The sequence below is a fragment of the Littorina saxatilis genome, linkage group LG1 (genome assembly GCF_037325665.1).
Source record: "Littorina saxatilis isolate snail1 linkage group LG1, US_GU_Lsax_2.0, whole genome shotgun sequence".
In the NCBI taxonomy this organism is placed as follows: domain Eukaryota; kingdom Metazoa; phylum Mollusca; class Gastropoda; order Littorinimorpha; family Littorinidae; genus Littorina; species Littorina saxatilis.
The window spans coordinates 40,793,447-40,813,637 of NC_090245.1; the positions used below are offsets into that span (position 1 = coordinate 40,793,447).

General features: G+C 38.9%; 1 protein-coding gene across 1 annotated transcript in view; it reads right to left on the minus strand.

Moving 5' to 3' along the window:
• The window catches only part of LOC138969465 (trichohyalin-like), a 102,673-nt gene that overhangs the window by 28,514 nt on the left and 53,968 nt on the right, over window positions 1-20,191 (minus strand). The window contains exons 3-6 of the mRNA XM_070342259.1: window positions 15,137-15,266; window positions 6,811-6,928; window positions 3,242-3,383; window positions 2,656-2,780 (exon numbers count right to left, since the gene is read on the minus strand). Of these exons, the coding sequence (XP_070198360.1) occupies window positions 2,656-2,780; window positions 3,242-3,383; window positions 6,811-6,928; window positions 15,137-15,266 (515 nt within the window). The remainder of the gene's footprint in view (window positions 1-2,655; window positions 2,781-3,241; window positions 3,384-6,810; window positions 6,929-15,136; window positions 15,267-20,191) is intronic.

The window sequence follows — 20,191 nt, forward strand, 5'->3', positions numbered from 1 at the left end:
GTCTCGGCTATACTTACCCGAAGACCGAGTCGGGTCACGCTTGTCTCCGCGAAGCATGCGACCTATTTTCTTTAATTCTGAGCGCGTTTTTCAAGTAAACATAACATATCTATATATTTTTAAACTAGATGAATACCCGCTTCGCCGGGAAGAAGTTGAGCCGAATACCCGGCTGCGCCGAGGACCCGGCTTTGCCGGGTGTACGCCGGCTTTGCCGGCGCACCGCACGAAGGAAGGGAGATAAACGTGCAAAACACTGGAGAAGAGTAATACCCGGCTTCGCCGGGACAGTGACCTTCTAAAAATAGTATAACGGGAATATGGATTGAGCGTTGTCGACAGTGACCTTCTAAAAATAGAAACGGGAATATGGATTGACGCCATACGAAGGAAGGGAGATAAACGCTGAAAACACTGGAGAAGATAAGGAAGAGTTACTGGGAATGGATCCAGAGAAAAACCAAAATCGGTTCAGCGCTGCGCGCTGAGAGCACGTGTTGAAATATCTCATCGACCAGGTTGTGTCCGGGGTGTACCTGAATATGGCCACCAAATTTGAAAGAGATCCATTGAGAACTTTGGCCGTGCATCGCGGACACACACACACACACACACACACACACACACACACACACACACACACACACACACACACACACACACACACACAGACACAAGTCGTATATATATATAGATTCAAGAGAAAGCGAGGAATACAATGCAATGGTTTTAATCTGTAAGTGAAAAATCGTTTTTAATGACAACTTTAATGAGCAAACTTATCAAAGAATTTTTAAGCTTATGAGCTGAAATGCTATACCAAAGTCCGGACTGAGTCAAACATTTCTTGACCACAATTTTAATCAATTTGGTTAAACATTTGGGAGTGACAGTGCCGCCTCAACAATCACAAAAAGCCGAATATGACGTCATCAGAAAAAATGAGAAGTTCTTCTGGGGATATCATACCCAGGAACTCTCATGTCAAGTCAAGTCAAGTCAAGTCAAGTCAAGTATTTTATTGTTTTGGGCCCAAAGTCAAGTTTCATGAAGATCGGTCCAATAGTAGTTATGTCTGAATCGCTCTACACACACACACACACACACACACACACACACACACACACACACATTTATATATATAGAAACATATCCCATGAGCTGCTTCTTTGTCTCTGTAATGCTACTATGGGTATATATGTTGTATTTTTCGGCTTCAATAAATACATAATGGGCTCAAAAAAATATATCATAGTACCGATTCCGGTTTGGCCGAGGAACTATACTTCTGCCTACACTTGACACTGCACCGAACATGTTTCAGTGGATTGATGAAGAGCATTGCTCACATGGCTAAACAAAAGAAAACACAACATTCACAGAGGACAAAACCATGATACGTATCTGTGGTATGCGATACAGTAAACAAAGCGTTTATCTTTACACTTTGGGTGCAGGTCGAGTAAAAAAAGAACAAAAGCGAAGAATCAACTGATAGTGACAGCAAACGAACCTCGCTGTTCATTTGAGGTGAAGCTAGAGTAACCTCCCTTCCTCCGTGTGTTCCAACAAGCAAAGATGCACTGCGTCAGTGTTACGAGTGTACCTTTTTGACTGGCCGGTTCGCTTCGTCATCCAGCACAGGCTGTTTCATCCATTTTTCGAGCATGTCCAACTTTTTTGCTTTACACTGACGTAAGTTCATGGTTATATGAAAGTATCCAAGAGCTCAGCAAACGTGTATTTCATCCTGATGGAGTAAAAATCAGTCCACACGGTATTCAACACGCAGTTTCAAGGAGCAGCCATTACACAGTTTTAGACAGAATTGACGCTACCGGTATGGGTTGATTAACGCAAGCACGATCGAACAAATTAACTAAGAGATATATTTCACGAACATGAAATGACTGCTTAAATCTAAAGGAAGTTATTCAGTAAAATGTTAGTTTATTTTCGTAATTCTACACTCCAACACAAAAATTAAACTAGAATTGGGATCCGAGTTAACCAAACCGGTGTTGGCAACCGTAGCCTGGAACTGTGACCTTGGACGGACTCAGAACCTAAATCGAAACTGTCTTTGATTCAATGAAAACTTTCATTGTGTGTGCTTTCTTTACTATCTTGAAACTAAAATGCATTCAAAAGCAAATCGAACAGTGGTTTGAATGTAGATTTAACACACATTTACGGATGCATTTGTTTGCACTTCATTTCTTCTGCGACGTGGCTTTAGCATGGGGTAGTGAAGAGGAACACACCTCGCTGGCTCACCTATTTTACACACCACAGAAAACTACAGTGCTTTATTGTGGTCCACGTTGTCTTTGGTGTACGCATGGGATATACAGCTTACAACACTCGTGTTTTTTTATATGGCTTGTATTTCAGTCAAGACCCAGCGGGAATATCATCGGGATTCACTCGCCAGAGGCTCGTGAATCCCTATGATATTCATCCGCTGGGTCTTGACTGAAATACAAGCCATATAAAAAACCACTCGTGTTGTAACCTATACATACACCACGACCCTCGTCTCGATTCCACGTCAATGTTAAAACATTTAGTCAAAACTTGACTAAAATAATAATGTAAAAAGCATATTATAGTGTAGAATAAAACAAACATTCCATCAATGACTTATGAACTCACTTTTTCCACATTCTGATGAGTATTGGCATGATGCGAAAGAAGGGATAATGGAAGAGTGCCATCTTCACCTTGGCTTTGCCGAAGCCTGCATGTATGCGGGCTGCGTCTTGATCTGTTATGTTGATCTGCACACACACACACACACACACACACACACACACACACACACACACACACACACACACACACACACACACACACACACACACACACACAACCAACTAAATGGGCGATACTTGCAACATACAGGAATATTCCGAATATCTGATAATCGGGAAGTAAAAAATATCATGCCAAGTTTTGTGGCGTGTTCAAAACATTTCAAGCTTAGGGCAGAGAAGGGCGGCTGAGAATTGGAATCTGAAAAGCGCTTATAACCCCTTGACTGCCACAATAAGTATAAGATGAACAAATCAATACTCTGACAAGGGAAACAACCGCAGCATATTGCCCTTTGAAGTGCAGCAATATATTTACCTCCCTAAGGACTGTTTTCTCACTTTTGGTCTACTTGTTATACCTTGCTTATCATGATTTTGTTGTTGATTTTTTAGCCAAATATTTCCGGTAGACAAGGGGTTCATACCTGCACAGCTGGTGGGATGTTTGAGTTGAGGAAACAAGAGACGATGGTTGTTGATCGTTGCTCCAGGAATTCTCTGTTGGGCACCTCGTCCAGATGAAGCTCCTGTTTGACTGCCTTTGCTGCACGGATCTGGTCTCTAAATCTGCAAATGCGAACGTGAAAAAAGCGATGGCAGGTTATAAGGAGTAGCGGGAAGACTTTTGCATCCATATGAAAATCCTTGCAAATGTAGCCATGTGCACTTCGATACCCTAAACACTCTATAAGTCATAAGCGAAACGAGCCTAGTACAATACGAAAGGAGGTAACTACTCCGTAGCAGAAGAATAGGGTGCGCGCGCACATCCCTGGCGCAATTTCTAAAATAATATATTATTTCTTTATATGCCTACCTAACTTCTATCCATCAAAGTCCATTTATCTTTGATTTGGTCCTAATTATGTTTAGACATGCATAGAATGGCTGCGTTTTTTGGGCGTTATTTACGATAATGCTTCGGGCTGGCCACAGCTGCGTCTCTTCACGGGGGATAACCGATCAAAGGCCGAACGGAGGCCGAAGGCCGAACGGAGGCCGAAGGCCGCTCCTGACACGTGTGAAGGCAAGTTTTGTCTGTTTTCTAGGTATTGTTGGATTTATGTTGGGATTTAAGGTAAGCTACTGATTCAGCGATGACTAAATTTGTTTCTCGATGCATAAAAAGTCAGGGAGCGATTGATATTTGCCCGTAAATAGCCTTCAAAGCTGAAAATGTCGGCGATCGAGCACCGGAAATGGCTGTTCGATGGGTTTTGCAAGTAGAAATGTGCTTTATTTCACCAAATCAGCTCGTATTTGGTATGGGTACGGGATTCTAGAGGACGAAGGAGTCATAAGAGGTGCAAAGAAGTGCTATTTGGGAGTAGAATAAATCTTCCGAGCCAGTAGACAAGAGAAGGTCATATTTGAGAGATGCGCGTAGGCCGATCTTTCCGACAAGCGAATGATACAGCAGATTAATCATTCGTTTTGATCAGAAACATAGTCTCTAGTTTTTATGAATGTTGGTCGGAGGAGGGTCTACCGGAGAGTAAACGAACGTTACGCGCCCAACTGTGTGGATGAGGCACCCGTTCATGGTGGTGGAGGCGTCATGGTGTGGGGGGCGATCAATACTGCTGGAAGGAGCACCCTGGTGCACGTCCAAGGGCGCATAACTGCCCAGCGATACGTGGAGGAAATTCTGCGCCCACACGCCCTTCCTCTTCTGGCTGACCAGGATGCCATATTCCAGCAGGACAACGCTCGCCCGCACACAGCACGACTCACCACCCAGTTCCTCACCGACCACCATGTCCAGGTGCTTCCCTGGCCATCCATGTCGCCAGACATGAACCCGATAGAACACCTCTGGGATGAATTGGACAGACGTGTGCGCAGGCGAGAAGAAGCGCCGGCAAATCACCGCGATCTATTGCAGGCACTTCAGGAGGAGTGGGACACCATCCCACAGCAAGATATCCGGCATCTGATCCAGTCCATGCCCAGAAGGTGCCGGGCAGTTGTTGCTGCTCAAGGCAGTCACACCCCCTACTGACTTGACAGCCTCGGCACCCAATCGTATTGATTGACTGATTGATTTGAAGATGCAAATGAACTGTGTGTGCATTCAACTGTGTCCATACCAAATTTCAAACAAATAATCTAAATATTGGATTTTCTGTTAATTTTTTCGAAAAATAAAACAAATTTGGCAAGTAGCAACTATGCGTTTCTGTTTTTGAACAGTATAGTAAAGTTAAGCCTTTATGGAAACACGTCGAAAACACTATACTAGATAAAACTGGTGTACGTGTTAAACTTAACGCAAAATCTGTACTACTTGGGGTTGTTTGTGTTGAAAATGCAGGCAACGTGTGTCTAGATATCATTAACCATTTAGTTCTTATTGCTAAAATGTGCATTAGCAAATTTAGATATGGTACTCCCGTAAATTTAACATTCATGTTTGAAAATGAAATGAAACTTCGTGTTTCATAATACCCTTTACACTATGCACTTTTTCATAATTGCAAAATTTGAAAATAAAGGCGTTGTCCAAAAAAACAAACCAACTCCATTATGACACCGCCACAAACAACACTTAAGTCAACCCAAACACAGACATATGTAAGACAATAACCAACATTAAAGATGCAAGATTTTGTCCATTGTAGAAAACCACACACAATTGATAAATTTATAAAACGCCAATGAAGAAGGACGCTCAGCTGTAGAGAGAAAGAAAGGAAAAAAAAAAAACAACAACGTAGGGTTTCATTCTTTTCAATTATTTTTCAGCTTGAAGCGGACTGCATGCAACTGAGGCAAAAAAACAAAAAAAAAAGAAAGGAAAAAAAAAAAAGACAAATGTCTGTTTACGCCAAATTTTCTGTTAATCACATGAAGTTAAATATGCCTAACCATTTTCACTGGCGGCCATGTTGATTTTTTTGGTCAAAAACTACCGATTTTAAAATTTTTGACGGTGGCTCTGTATCAGGTTTTGTTAAGCACATAAAATATTTCCATTTCTGCTAAATTTGGTGTTTGATGCAAGATTTGAATGATTTTGCCACGTACACGTCCCACTATCTTAACTGAGGACTTTATTCCTCCTTTCTTCAGTTATTCAAAGAAAAGAGGAGGGTTTTTTTTGCGAAAGTTTGATCGAATCCTATTCACTCAACCAGTCAACCTGCGCAGGCGATCGATTAATGCGCGGTTGTATAGTTCCGTGCAAATCATTCCATTCTGTTAACACTTCTTGTCAGTTTTCCTATTTTGGACTAAAATCAAGTACACAGATATGCTGTTATTCTGCTGTGGCGGCAAAGGCAGATATTGTGTGTTCTGTATATGTTTTGGTATCGCTTAGGATAATGTTCTTTCGTCAAATGGGACTAGCAGACGAACTTTTGCACCCGTGTTCCAACGTTAAAAACTGTATGAAGTTCAGTTTTCTGGGGAAAATAGTGTATGAAGCCGCTTTATGTTGTTTAAATTGATGAGATGTGTGCATTTGGTTGCGTGTGATCTGTTTATTAAATGAAACTGAAGAAACTGAGTGAAAAGAAATTTGAAAGGGGAACTACTCTTGTCGCTAGACAAAGTATGAGAGTTACGTGCCTTGGGAATTTGTTTGCGATGAACGTTTGTGCACAGCAGACCTAGATTCAGAAAACAACCAAACTCATGGATTTTATATGGAGATTCATGTGTTCAAGCCTGTAGTTGTTAATTTAAATGCGGTATGTTTGTATTGTTTGCTCCAGAGATGTATACTTCGTACATTAGAGCGTTCGGAACTTTTCAGTCGCAAAAGTAGTACCGACGCAGAACAGCTTCTCAACCCATTGCGCTATCGAGGATTCAGGCTGTTGCTGGGTCGTTATTTGTTTGGTTGCTGGGTGTTTATCGAAAAATAACTAGCTCTACAAGTTTACAGAGGTAAAGAAGCAGAGGGGGGAATAAGTTGCAATAATGATTTGGCCAAGTTTCTATATATATTTCACCCTCTCACTCTGTAGCCTTGCTACTTGATACTTACTTGTCGACCTCTATACAGAAGCGAAGGTCTGCAGGCAGCTTGTTGACCACAATGGTGCAAGTTTTAGTCATAGTGCGGGTATACACCGGGCCTTCGATTCCAGCTACATGGATTGTTTCTGAACACAGAGGAGTCACGGTTAGTTAGTTACCTACTTCCATAGTCGATAACGGGTTGGCTGTTTTGTATGTTGGAAACACGAAAATACCCAGCATGCTTCCTCCGAAAACGGCGTAGGGCTGCCTAAATGGCGGAGTAAAAACGATCATACACGTAAAAATCCACTCGTGCAAAAACACGAGTGTACGTTGAGTTTCAACCCTTGAACGCAGAAGAAGAAGAAGAAGAAGAAGAAGAATGGCTAGTTAGTTAGTAGTTATCAATAGAAAGTTAAATTGCCCCCTCAGGTGCAAGGAGCGACTTGAATAACATCTTCTCCCCTAATCCGACAGCAGACAGGCGTGCAGACAAACGAACCATCTCTAGACAGCTACACACACACACACACACACACACACACACACACACACACACACACACACACACACACACACACACACACACTTTTACTCCTTCAGACCCAAACAGTCAACACATCACATCACATCACAAACCCGAGTGAAACAGTAAATTTATAAATGTTATAACTTTTTTTCAAAAGAAATGTATAAATGTCCTTGTTTTCTTGTTTACTTAACATATAATGGGTTATTCTGAGCTATGTACCATTTTATGACATGCATTTATTCCTATTAATTCCAGTCCTATTAATGATTATAACGTATATATATATATATATCAAATGGCAACTAGAATGTATTCTCTATACTTTTTACATTTAGTCAAGTGTTGACTAAATGTTTTAACATAGAAAGGGAATCGAGACGAGGGTCGTGGTGTGTGTGTGTGTTTGTGTGTGCAGAGCGATTCAGTGTTAACTACTGGACCGATCTTTATGAAATTTTACATGAGAGTTTCTGGGTATGATATCCCCGGACATTTTTTCATTTTTTCGATAAATGTCTTTGATGAGGTCATATCCGGCATTTTGTGATTGTTGAGGCGGCACTGTCACGCCCTCATTTTTTAACCAAATTGATTGAAATCTTGGTTAATCAATGTTTGACTCAGCCCGGACTTTGGTTTTGCATTTCAGCTCAGCAGCTTAAAAAGTAGTTAATTAGTTTGCTCATTAAAGTTGTCATTAAAAACGATTTTTCACTTACAGATTATAACAATATTGCATTGTATTCCTCGTTTTCTCCTGAATTCAAAAATATATAGATTTGTTATGTTTACTTGAAAAACGCGCTCAGAATTAAAGAAAATAGGTCGAGTATAATGTTCGCATGCTTCGCGGAGACGAGCGTGACCCGTCTTGGTGTTCGGGGAAGTTTAGCTGAGACTATCTGAATGTAGTCTCGGCGATGACTGTTGTTTACCTTTTAGTTTGATACCTACAGATTGACTAAATGTGTTTATATTGCTTCACGCGACTTGTTTACGTTTAATAAAGTTTGGACTAAATTTGTAACATAGGCGGGTAATCGAGACGAGGGTGGTGGTGTATGTGTGTGTGTGTGCGCGCGTGCGTATGTATGTGTGTGTGTGCGTATGTATGTATATGTGTGCGTCTCAGAAACTGAACCTTTTGTGTGTGCCATAATCAAATGAGCCCACAATTGAAACATACTGAATTTTAAATCATGATATTGGTATTTTTGAGAAGTAAAATGAATAAAGAAATAGTACAAACAAAACTGAGTATTTTGCATGATTATTATGAAGGTTGTTTTGCGAAAGAAATGATTGGATGCGTGAAAAATGGAGGTCTGATCTGTGACATGAACCATCAACTAGTTTTGCACCTCACTACAAGAATCGTTTAGAATGTCCAAGGACTGCTATTCTTGTTATGTGTGTTTGGTTTAAGTGTACTTGACAGTTGAAATGTTATTTTGTCCACAGAATTGTTTTTTAAACGAAATTAATCGCTTGAAAGTTTGCCATCACTGTCGTAACATAGGTTTCCACACGCGTGCAACAGCAACAAGTCCTAAATTTGAACTTTAGAATTTGCATATTCATCTTCAACACGATCTTGACATGAAAGGGCATAGAAAATCGCTAAGCTAAATGTTATTTAAGTATTATTTTCTCAAAATTGCATCTGCAAACTAAGTTGAAAGTTGCGCAATATGACATGCTTCTTCAAAATTCAGTTACGATGGTGAACGGTTTTGCAAATAATGTTCAGAGTTTTGAAGAAAGATTAGAACTATTTTGCGCGTAGTGACTTAGAGGTGCGGGTGACTACGCATGCGCAGTTACAGAGAGAAATAGTTCAGCTTCCAGCAGCGAAGAAAGATTTCGAGAATGTTTCCGAAGTCTGTGATTTTGTTACGACAGTGATCAACACCCATGGTTCTTGAGAAAAGGTGAGTTTTTGCTGCTATGATATTCTATGAAGTGAAAAATTAGGATAAACATTTGTTAATAATAGTTTTTCTTTCAATTTCACCTAGTCAAAACTTGACTAAATGTTTTAACATAGAGGGGGAATCGAAACGAGGGTCGTGGTGTATGTGTGTGTGTGTGTCTGTCTGTCTGTGCGTGTGTGCGTGTGTAGAGCGATTCAGACTAAACTACTTGACCGATCTTTATGAAATTTGACATGAGAGTTCCTGGGTATGATATCCCCGGACGTGTTTTTCTTTTTTTCGACAAATACTTTTGATGACGTCATATCCGGCTTTTTGTAAAAGTTGAGGCGGCACTGTCACACCCTCATTTTTCAATCAAATTGATTGAAATTTTTGTAAAGCAATCTTCGACGAAGGCCGGACTTCGGTATTGCATTTCAGCTTGGTGGCTTAAAAATTAATTGATGACTTTGGCCATTAAAAATGTGAAAATTGTAATAATTTTTTTTTTATATATAAAACGATCCACATTTACGTTCATCTTATTTTACATCATTTCCTGATTCCAAAAACATATAAATATGTTATATTTGGATTAAAAACAAGCTCTGAAAATTACAAATATAAGAAATTATGATCAAAATTAAATTTCCGAAAGCCATTTAAAGGAACGGTAAGTGTCAATGTTTTCTTTAATTGTAAAAGTTGTATGTTCAATGGAATGGTAAGTCTGAACAAAATAATTACTTTATTTTGTTTTTAGCCAGTGAATGTGGATGCATCAAAATCTTGATAGACATTAAACAAATTCATGTTAGTGAAACTAGTACACATATTGCATCAATCTTTAATTGAAATCGCAGGTACTTGCATGTTTCAGGTGCAAGAGATTCGACCTGATGAACTGGTGGCAACGTTCCTTCGAAGGAAACCGGAGGGGAACTACTATTGCTTTCCAGGGATCGATGATATTTCCTTAGTCCCTACATCTGATGCAACCATGATTCGTGACCCCACCTTCAATGCCAGGGGGCATTATTTCTTTTAAAATAAATTAATTAACTGCAAGTGGCAACTGTTCTATATGTAACCAATGCCTTTGGTTTATTGTCTTAACAATTGAATGAACCACTTTTGAACATTTGCATTCTTCATGTCAAACCTTATAATACACTAGAATGAATACCCGCTTCGCCGGGTAGCCGGCTTCGCCGGGAAGAAGTACTTAGAGCCGTACGCCGAACTATGGACCCGCCAAGCTTAGGTCCCTCCCAGATTCGTGGAATGGGAACAGCACGAAAATGATTCAGTGGCCATAATGCCATTCCTGACCATATCGAGTCCCATCCTTGTCGACGAATGTAACCGTGTTAATCACCTTTGGAGGCGAACTCCACTCAAACAGGACTGAGCAAGTTATGGCTTCTCAAAGGAAGGCCAGTACATAAAATTACACAAAAGCCGCCAGACCACATCACAAACAGAACTGAAGAATGCACAGGTGTTGCTTACATAGAGACACACACACTCACACACACACACACACAAACACAGAGAAGCCGTATCTATAGAGAGATAGATGACAGTGTATTTTTCGCGTGGCTATAAATTGATTCGACCTTTGCACTTTTACAGTGAGGATAATTTACGGGTCCAATTTACGTTCTGTACACTGCGTTGACCTTCTAAAAATAGGTAACAGTAACAGAACGCCGGGAATATCCGAAGACGCTCAGCGCAGTGGACAGCGCAGTGTAGTAACTTACAACTGAACGGGAAAGCCACACGAAGGAAGGGAGATAAACGCCAAACACTGGAGAAGATAAGGAAGAGTTACTTATAATGGTGAAATGAACACAAAAACGAAAATGAGTTCAGCGCTGCGCGCTGAGAGCACGTGTTGAAATATCTCATCGATGATATTGTGTCCGGGGTGTAGCTGAATACGGTGTCCAAATTTGAAAAAGATCCACCGAGAACTTTGGCGTTGTGATGTGGTGTAGCGGCTATGGTGTGTCGGTATGGGGGCCCGGGTAAGCTGAGGTGGAACCAAAATAGCTGAGGTGGAACCAAAATCGGTTCCGCGCTGCGCGCTGAGAGCACGTGTTGAAATATCGACCAGGTTGTGTCGTGTCCCGGGTCTACTTGAATATGCCCACCAAATTTGAAGCAGATCCATCGAGAACTTTGGCCGTGCATCGCGCACAGACACACAGACAGATACACAGACACACAGACACTAGTCGTATATATATATAGATGTCTGGTTGTTCGTTTCCGAGTTACGTCGGTGATGAACTTTTCATTAATGTTTCTCTTTTTTGGGGCAAAGTTTGCTTGATTTTGTCCAGCTTTTTTTCTTTCTGTTCCTGTTTTAGTGTTTGGCATTTTACCTAAGAAGAATCTGGTTGCAAAATCAGCTTCATTTAGTAAAGTTTGTGGGAAAAAGCATAACCGTTTCTTTGTTACAAAAGTGATGTTTCCATGTTACATCGGTGACCATTTTGCATTCTTTTGGGATAACTTTCTAACATTTTGTCTTAGAGCAACAAATCTTTGTATATATGCTATAAGACTGAATGAATGCCATGTATCAACATGTTCTGATCAGGATATCATTAATTAATTTTCATTTTTGTATTGAAATTTTGACGAATGCATGGAACTTTGAAAAAACCCATTATTTTGTTGTTTGCATGTAGTCATTTCATATTGAACTCTATAATGGCTTGTGATTCAACAATAATAACTGAATAAAAGTCGTTTTCAGCAGTTTTTTTGTCTTTTATTGTTTCCATGTTACACGGGTGATTTTGCACACATGGTCCAAATAATGCTCAATATATGGCAAACTAAAGGCAATGTTATATTTTTTCTTGTTTAAACTGAAAAGGTACACCCTGAGAAGTGTGTAAATAGTATTATCAAAGTTTTCTGGGAAGATTTTACTTTTGGTGATAATGTCACAAACAGAGGACGAGATTCTGAGACGCACCCATATGTTTGTGAGTGTGTGTGTTTGTGCGTGGGGGTGTGGAAGTGTGTGTGTGTGTGTGTGTGTGTGTGTGTGTGAGTGTGTGTGTGAGTGTGTGTGTAGAGCGATTCAAAGAAAACTACTTGACCGATATTCACGAAACTTCACATGAGAATTAGTGGGTATGATTACCCGACCAAAAAAAGTCACATTTTTAGATAAATGTCTGCGATGACGTCAGATCCGGCTTTTAATGAAAGTTGAGGTGGCACCGTCACGCCCACATTTTTTTTTTAATCTAATTGATTGAAATATTAGTTAAGCAATCTGCGACGACGCCCGGACTATGGTATTGCAATTCAGCGTGGAAGCTTTATAATTAATTCATGAGTCTGGTCATTACACATTAGAATTGCAATTTTAGCAAACGATCCAAAAATATTTTTTTATCGTAATTATATCATTTTCTGATTCCAAAAACATACAGATATGTTATGTTTAGATTAAATACAAGGTCAGAAAGTACAACAGAATAGAGGAAAGCGCGCTTTCCTTTTATGCGCTGTACACTACTGCAATATTATGCGTGTGCGTGAAATTCAAATGACAAGTAAGGAGAGATTTTAAGGAAACCTGCATGAAATTCATGTGTTAAGAAATGCGCGAAATTCATAGCGTGAAATTCAAAAGTGCGTGAAATTCAGTTGCACCGCAATATATACTGGCTTGTCACTTCAAGCGATTGCTGGCTGCTACGTTTTGCACGTGAATACCAGGGCTTTGAGTCTTGGTTGCGGACTATCTTCTTTTTACATGTAGTCAAGTTATGACTAAATGTTTTAACATAGAGGGGGGAATCGAGACGAGGGTCGTGGTGTATGTGTGTGTGTGTATGTGTGTGTGTGGGTGTGTGCGTGCGTGCGTGCGTGCGTGTAGAGCGATTCAGACCAAACTACTGGACCGATCTTTATGAAATTTGACATGAGAGTTCCTGGGTATGATATCCCCATACGTTTTTTTTCATTTTTTTGATAAATGTCTTTGGTGACGTCATATCCGGCTTTTCGTGAAAGTTGAGGCGGCACTGTCACGCCCTCATGTTTTAACCAAATTGGTTGAAATTTTGGTCAAGTAATGTTCGACGAAGCCCGGACTTCGGCATTGCATTTCAGCTTGGTGGCTTAAAATTTAATCAATGACTTTGGCCATTAAAAATCTGAAAATTGTAAAAAAAAAATTTTTTATAAAACTATCCAAATTTACGTTCATCTTATTCTCCATCATTTGCTGATTCCAAAAACTTATAAATATGTTATATTTGGATTAAAAACATTCTCTGAAAATTAAATATATAAAAATTATTATCAAAATTAAATTTTCGAAATCAATTTAAAAACACTTTCATCTTATTCCTTGTTGGTTCCTGATTCTAAAAACATATAGATATGATATGTTTGGATTGAAAACACGCTCAGAAAGTTAAAACGAAGAAAGGTACAGAAAAGCGTGCTATCCTTCTCAGCGCAACTACTACCCCGCTCTTCTTGTCAATTTCACTGCCTTTGCCATGAGCTGTGGACTGACGATGCTACGAGTATACGGTCTTGCTGCGTTGCATTGCGTTCAGTTTCATTCTGTGAGTTCGACAGCTACTTGACTAAATGTTGTATTTTCGCCTTACGCGACTTGTTTACATTTAGTCAAGTTTTGACTAAATGTTTTAACATAAAGGGGGGAATCGAGACGAGGGTCGTGGTGTATGTGTGTGTGTGTGTGTGTGTGTGTGTGTGTGTGTGTGTGTGTGTGTGTGTGTGTGTGTGTGTGTGTGTGTGTGTGTGTGTAGAGCGATTCAGACTAAACTACAGGGTCGATCTTTATGAAATTTGACATGAGAGTACCTGGGTATGATATCCCCAGACATTTTTTTCATTTTTTCGATAAATACCTTTGATGACGTCATATCCGGCTTTTTGTAAAAGTTGAGGCGGCACTGTCACACCCTCATTTTTCCATTAAATTGATTGAAATTTTGGCAAAGCAATCTTCGACGAAGGCCGGGGTTTGGAATTGCATTTCAGCTTGGTGGCTTAAAAACTAATGAGTGAGTTTGGTCATTAAAAATCGAAAACTTGTAATTAAAATTATTTTTTTATTAAACGATCCAAAAACAATTTCATCTTATTCTTCGTCATTTTCTGATTCCAAAAACATATACATATGTTATATTTGGATTAAAAACAAGCTCTGAAAATTAAAAATATAAAAATTATGATCAAAATTGAATTTCCAAAATCGTTTTAAAAACTATTTCATCTTATTCCTTGTCGGTTCCTGATTCCAAAAACATATAGATATGATATGTTTGGATTAAAAACACGCTCAGAAAGTTAAAACGAAGAGAGGTACAGTAAAGCGTGCTATGAAGCACAGCGCAATCGCTACCGCGCCAAACAGGCTCGTCACTTTCACTGCCTTTTGCACTAGCGGCGGACTACGTTCAGTTTCATTCTGTGAGTTCCACAGCTTGACTAAATGTAGTAATTTCGCCTTACGCGACTTGTTTTCTTTCGTGAAATGCAGTGCGTTCAGTATCATTCTGTGAGGGTGCAGCTGGACTTAATGTATTAATTTCGCTTCACGCGACTTGCTTGTAATTGTTAGTGTTCAAATATATGTCACTACATTTGGGTTTTCATGTTACGAAGTTGACGCAGTTTAAAACCCTTGTATAATTTACTGAACGTAGACAAACAAAATGTGTACGTATTTCTAATTCTTTATCTAAGAGCCAAGGATATGACCAGTTTTTAGAAATGAAATTAATGTGTATGGTTATAATGTCTCAGTTAAGTAAACAAATGTCAACTTCGTAACATGATTTCTACAGGTACACAGCTCTGGAGAATAACCCATAATTATATAAACTGACTTTCATTGTTTTCAGCCACATTGCCCACTTCCTTCTTGAGGAAATCCTCGTACATACGGAACTCCAGGGGATCGCGCATCGCTGTCTGGAAGTTGTTGATCAGTCTTGCACACCTGAACCACTTGTACAGCTAAAAAAGCACTTAGGACGGTCAGCATTATGTCATTCATCCGCATACCGGCCTGGCGGTTCAGCATTTCTAAAAGCTGACAACAACAACAACAACAACAACAACATTGTTTTTTTGAAATAAGGATTAATGAATTTCTAACCGCATATTTATTACACAAAATTATTTAAATTCAACTGTAGTCTTTTGTCAAATAATCGTTCTATATGTTTGTAGATATAATACATGTGTATGCTTGTGCCAAATATTATGAATGTCTGATGTATGATGTTGCTGTAAAACCGTTTTCTAGAACTCCAATATGGAGCTGTTTATGCCAGTTTCCATAGCAACTATGTCTATGTCCATTAGTATTAAATAAATGTTCATTCATTTTTATAAATCACTTCAATAACTACCCAGAAAACTAAGTTATTCCATGTATTCTCAAAGTTAAATTTTGGTAATTTTACTGCCTCACATTGCCATAACTTCTGTAAATGTACCCCTTTTTTAAGACTCCCTCCTTTTTACATTTAGTCAAGTTATGACTAAATGTTTTAACATCGAGGGGGACGAGGGTCGTGGTGTATGTGTGTGTGTGTGTGTGTGTGTGTGTGTGTGTGTGTGTGTGTGTGTGTGTGTGTGTGTGTGTGTGTGTGTGTGTGCGTGCGTGTAGAGCGATTCAGACCAAACTACTGGACCGATCTTTATGAAATTTGACATGAAAGTTCCTGGGTATGATATCCCCATACGTTTTTTTCATTTTTTTGATAAATGTCTTTGATGACGTCATATCCGGCTTTTCGTGAAAGTTGAGGCGGCACTGTCACGCCCTCATTTTTCTACCAAATTGGTTGAAATTTTGGGTAAGTATTGTTCGACAAAGCCCAGACTTCGGTATTGCATTTCGGCGTGGTGGCTTAAAAATTAATTAATGACTTTGGTCATTAAAAATCTGAAAATTGTAAAAAAAGTATTTCTTTTATAAAACGATCCAAATTTACGTTCATCTTATTCTCCATCATTTGCTGATTCCAAAAACATATAAATATTTTATATTTGGATTAAAAACAAGCTCTGAAAATTAAATATATAAAAATTATTATCAAAATTAAATTTTCGAAATCAATTTAAAAACACTTTCATCTTATTCCTTGTCGGTTCCTGATTCCAAAAACATATAGATATGATATGTTTGGATTAAAAACACGCTCAGAAAGTTAAAACGAAGAGAGGTACAGAAAAGCGTGCTATCCTTCTCAGCGCAACTACTACCCCGCTCTTCTTGTCAATTTCACTGCCTTTGCCGTGAGCGGTGGACTGACGATGTTACGAGTATACGGTCTTGCTGCGTTGCATTGCGTTTAGTTTCATTCTGTGAGTTCGACAGCTACTTGACTAAATGTTGTATTTTCGCCTTACGCGACTTGTTACATTTAGTCAAGTTTTGACTAAATGTTTTAACGTAGAGGGGGGAATCGAGACGAGGGTTGTGGTGTATGTGTGTGTGTGTGTGTGTCTGTCTGTCTGTCTGTCTATCTGTGTGTGTGTAGAGCGATTCAGGCCAAACTACTGGACCGATCTTTATGAAATTTGACATGAGAGTTTCTGGGTATGATATCCCCGGACGTTTTTTTCTTTTTTTCGATAAATACCTTTGATGACGTCATATCCGGCTTTTTGTAAAAGTTGAGGCGGCACTGTCACACCCTCATTTTTCAATCAAATTGATTGAAATTTTGGACCAGCAATCTTCGACGAAGGCCGAACTTCGGTATTGCATTTCAGCTTGGTGGCTTAAAAATCAATTAATGACTTTGGTCATTAAAAATCTGAAAATTGTAAAAAAACCGATCCAAATTTACGTTTATCTTATTCTTCATCATTTTCTGATTTTATATTTGGATTAAAAACAAGCTCTGAAAATTAAAAATATAAAAATTATTATTAGAATAAAACTTCCGAAATCGATTTAAAAACACTTTAATCTTATTCCTTGTGGGTTCCTGATTCCAAAAACGTATAGATGTGATATGTTTGGATTAAAAACACGCTCAGAAAGTTAAAAAGAATAGAGATAAAGAAAAGCGTGCTATCCTTCTCAGCGCAACTACTACCCCCTTCTTGTCAATTTCACTGCCTGTGCATCGAGCGGTGGACTGATGATGCTACGAGTATACGCTCTTGCTGTAAAAATGCAGTGAGTTCAGTTTCATTCTGTTAGTTCGACAGCTTGACTAAATGTTGTAATTTCGCCTTGCGCCACTTGTTTACATTTAGTCAAGTTTTGACTACATGTTTTAACATAGAGGGGGGAAATCGAGACAAGGGTCGTGGTGTGTGTGTGTGTGTGTGTGTGTGTGTGTGTGTGTGTGTGTGTGTGTGTGTGTGTGTGTGTGTAGAGCGATTCAGAGTAAACTACTGGACCGATCTTTATGACATTTTTTATGATAGTTCCTGGATATGATATCCCCAGACGTTTTTTCATTTTTTGGATAAATGTCTTTGATGACGTCAAATACATTTTGTAAAAGTTGAGGCGGCACTGTCACACCCTCATTTTTCAATAAAATTGATTGAAATTTTTGTAAAGCAATCTTTGACGAAGGCCGGACTTTGGTATTGCATTTCATGGAGGCTTAAAAATTATTTAATGACTTTGGTCATTAAAAATCTGAAAATTGTAATTAAAATTATTTTTTATGAAACGATCCAAAATTACGTTTATCGTATTCTTCATCATTTTCTGATTCCAAAAACATATATATAAATATGTTATATTCGGATTAAAAACAAGCTCTGAAAATTAAAAATATAAAAATCATGATTAAAATTAAATTTCCGAAATCGATTTATAAACAATTTCATCTTATTCCTTGTCCGTTCCTGATTCCAAAATGTTTGGATTAAAAACAGGCTCAGAGAGTTAAAAAGAATACAGATATAGAAAAGCGTGCTATCTTCCTCAGCGCAACCGGTACCGCGCTTTTCTGGATAGTTAATTTCACTGCCTTTGCCACGAGCGGTTGACAGACGATGCTACGAGTGTACGGTCTTGCGGAAAAAATGCAATGCGTTCAGTTTCCTTCTGTGAGTTCGACTGAGCTTGACTAAATGTTGTATTTTCGTCTTACGCGACTTGTTCAGACCTGATGTTGTCAGATTTGTCAAATCTTAAGAGGAGGGTTCCGCTGTGTATGATTCAAAAAATATTTGCTGTTCTACTGTCATAAATTAATGTGCAAGAGAACATTGGGTTTTTTCAACTATAAACTATTTCTTTTTACATTTAGTCAAGTTTTGACTAAATGTTTTCACATAGAGGGGGAATCGAGACGAGGGTCGTGGTGTATGTGTGTGTGTGTGTGTGTGTGTGTGTGTGTGTGTGTGTCTGTGTGTCTGTGCGTGTGTGTGTAGAGCGATTCAGACCAAACTACTGGACCGATCTTTATGAAATTTGACATGAGAGTTCCTGGAAAGGATATCCCCGGACGTTTTTTCTTTTTTTCGATAAATACTTTTGATGACGTCATATCCGGCTTTTTGTAAAATTTGAGGCGGCACTGTCACACCCTCCTTTTTCAATCAAATTGATTACAATTTTGGCCAAGCAATCTTCGACGAAGGCCGGACTTCGGTATTGCATTTCAGCTTGGTGGCTTAAAAATTAATTAATGACTTTGGTCATTAAAAATCTGAAAATTGTAATCAAAATTATTTTTTTATAAAACGACCCAAAATTACTTTTATTTTATTCTTCATCATGTTGTGATTCCAAAATCATATAAATATGTTATATTCGGATTAAAAACAAGCTCTCAAAATTAATAATATAAAAATTATGATTAAAATTAAATTTCCGAAATCGTTTTAAAAACTATTTCGTCTTATTCCTTGTTGGTTCCTGATTCCAAAAACATATAGATATGATATGTTTGGAATAAAAACACGCTCAGAAAGTTAAAACGAAGAGAGGTACAGTAAAGCGTGCTATGAAGCACAGCGCAACCGCTTCCGCACCAAACAGGCTCGTCACTTTCACTGCCTAGCGGCGGACTACGTTCAGTTTCATTCTGTGAGTTCCACAGCTTGACTAAATGTAGTAATTTCGCCTTACGCGACTTGTCTTTTCTGTCTACCCTTCTTTTTCGCTTATTGTTTTTGTTTTTGCTGATGAAGACAAAAGTCAAAACTGGTTCGTGTTTATGTATTCATGTTGCTGTTTTTTTTGGCGAGTACATTTTTATAGTTCTATTTCCTCTCACCTGCATTCCTTTGTTCCATTTTTTTTAAAACTACAAGTTCAATCCATTTTGGAGGCACATACACTTGCTCAATTATTGGTTGTAGTAATGGAGGTTACCGACTTCAGAAATGGGGGTCCACATTTTGCAAAATTCACAACGTTCCTCGGTAGTCGATAGAATGTGACTGACACATGTGACTACGAACCCACCATTCAGATAGGCATTAATGTTGCTGTTGTGAGTGACTGTGTGGGTCTGTTTTGTCGTTTTATGAACTGAAAAGTCGTTGTTTTGTTATAAACCTGTATAACGAATGATGCGAACGAAAAACCGTAGGATAAAGTTATATGGAAGCAAAAAGTAACGCCACACTGTGACAGTACTGTGCGATGTTTCCTGTGTTGGGATGCGATAAAGTACACTGCATGTAACTACTAGCGTGTTCGTTAAAAAGAAGACACATCGCGTGTTTGTCTGAGCATTGTAATGGAAAAAAACTGTACACTCGTTCTTCGGACACTCAAAAGCCACATCAGGGCCATACAACTACAAACATGCACTTTGTGCCGCGTTTAAATCGACCGGAAGAAGAAGACAAGTCGCGTAAGGCGAAAATACAATATTTAGTCAAGTAGCTGCCATTTTTCAGCAAGACCGTATACTCGTAGCATCGTCAGTCCACCGCTCATGGCAAAG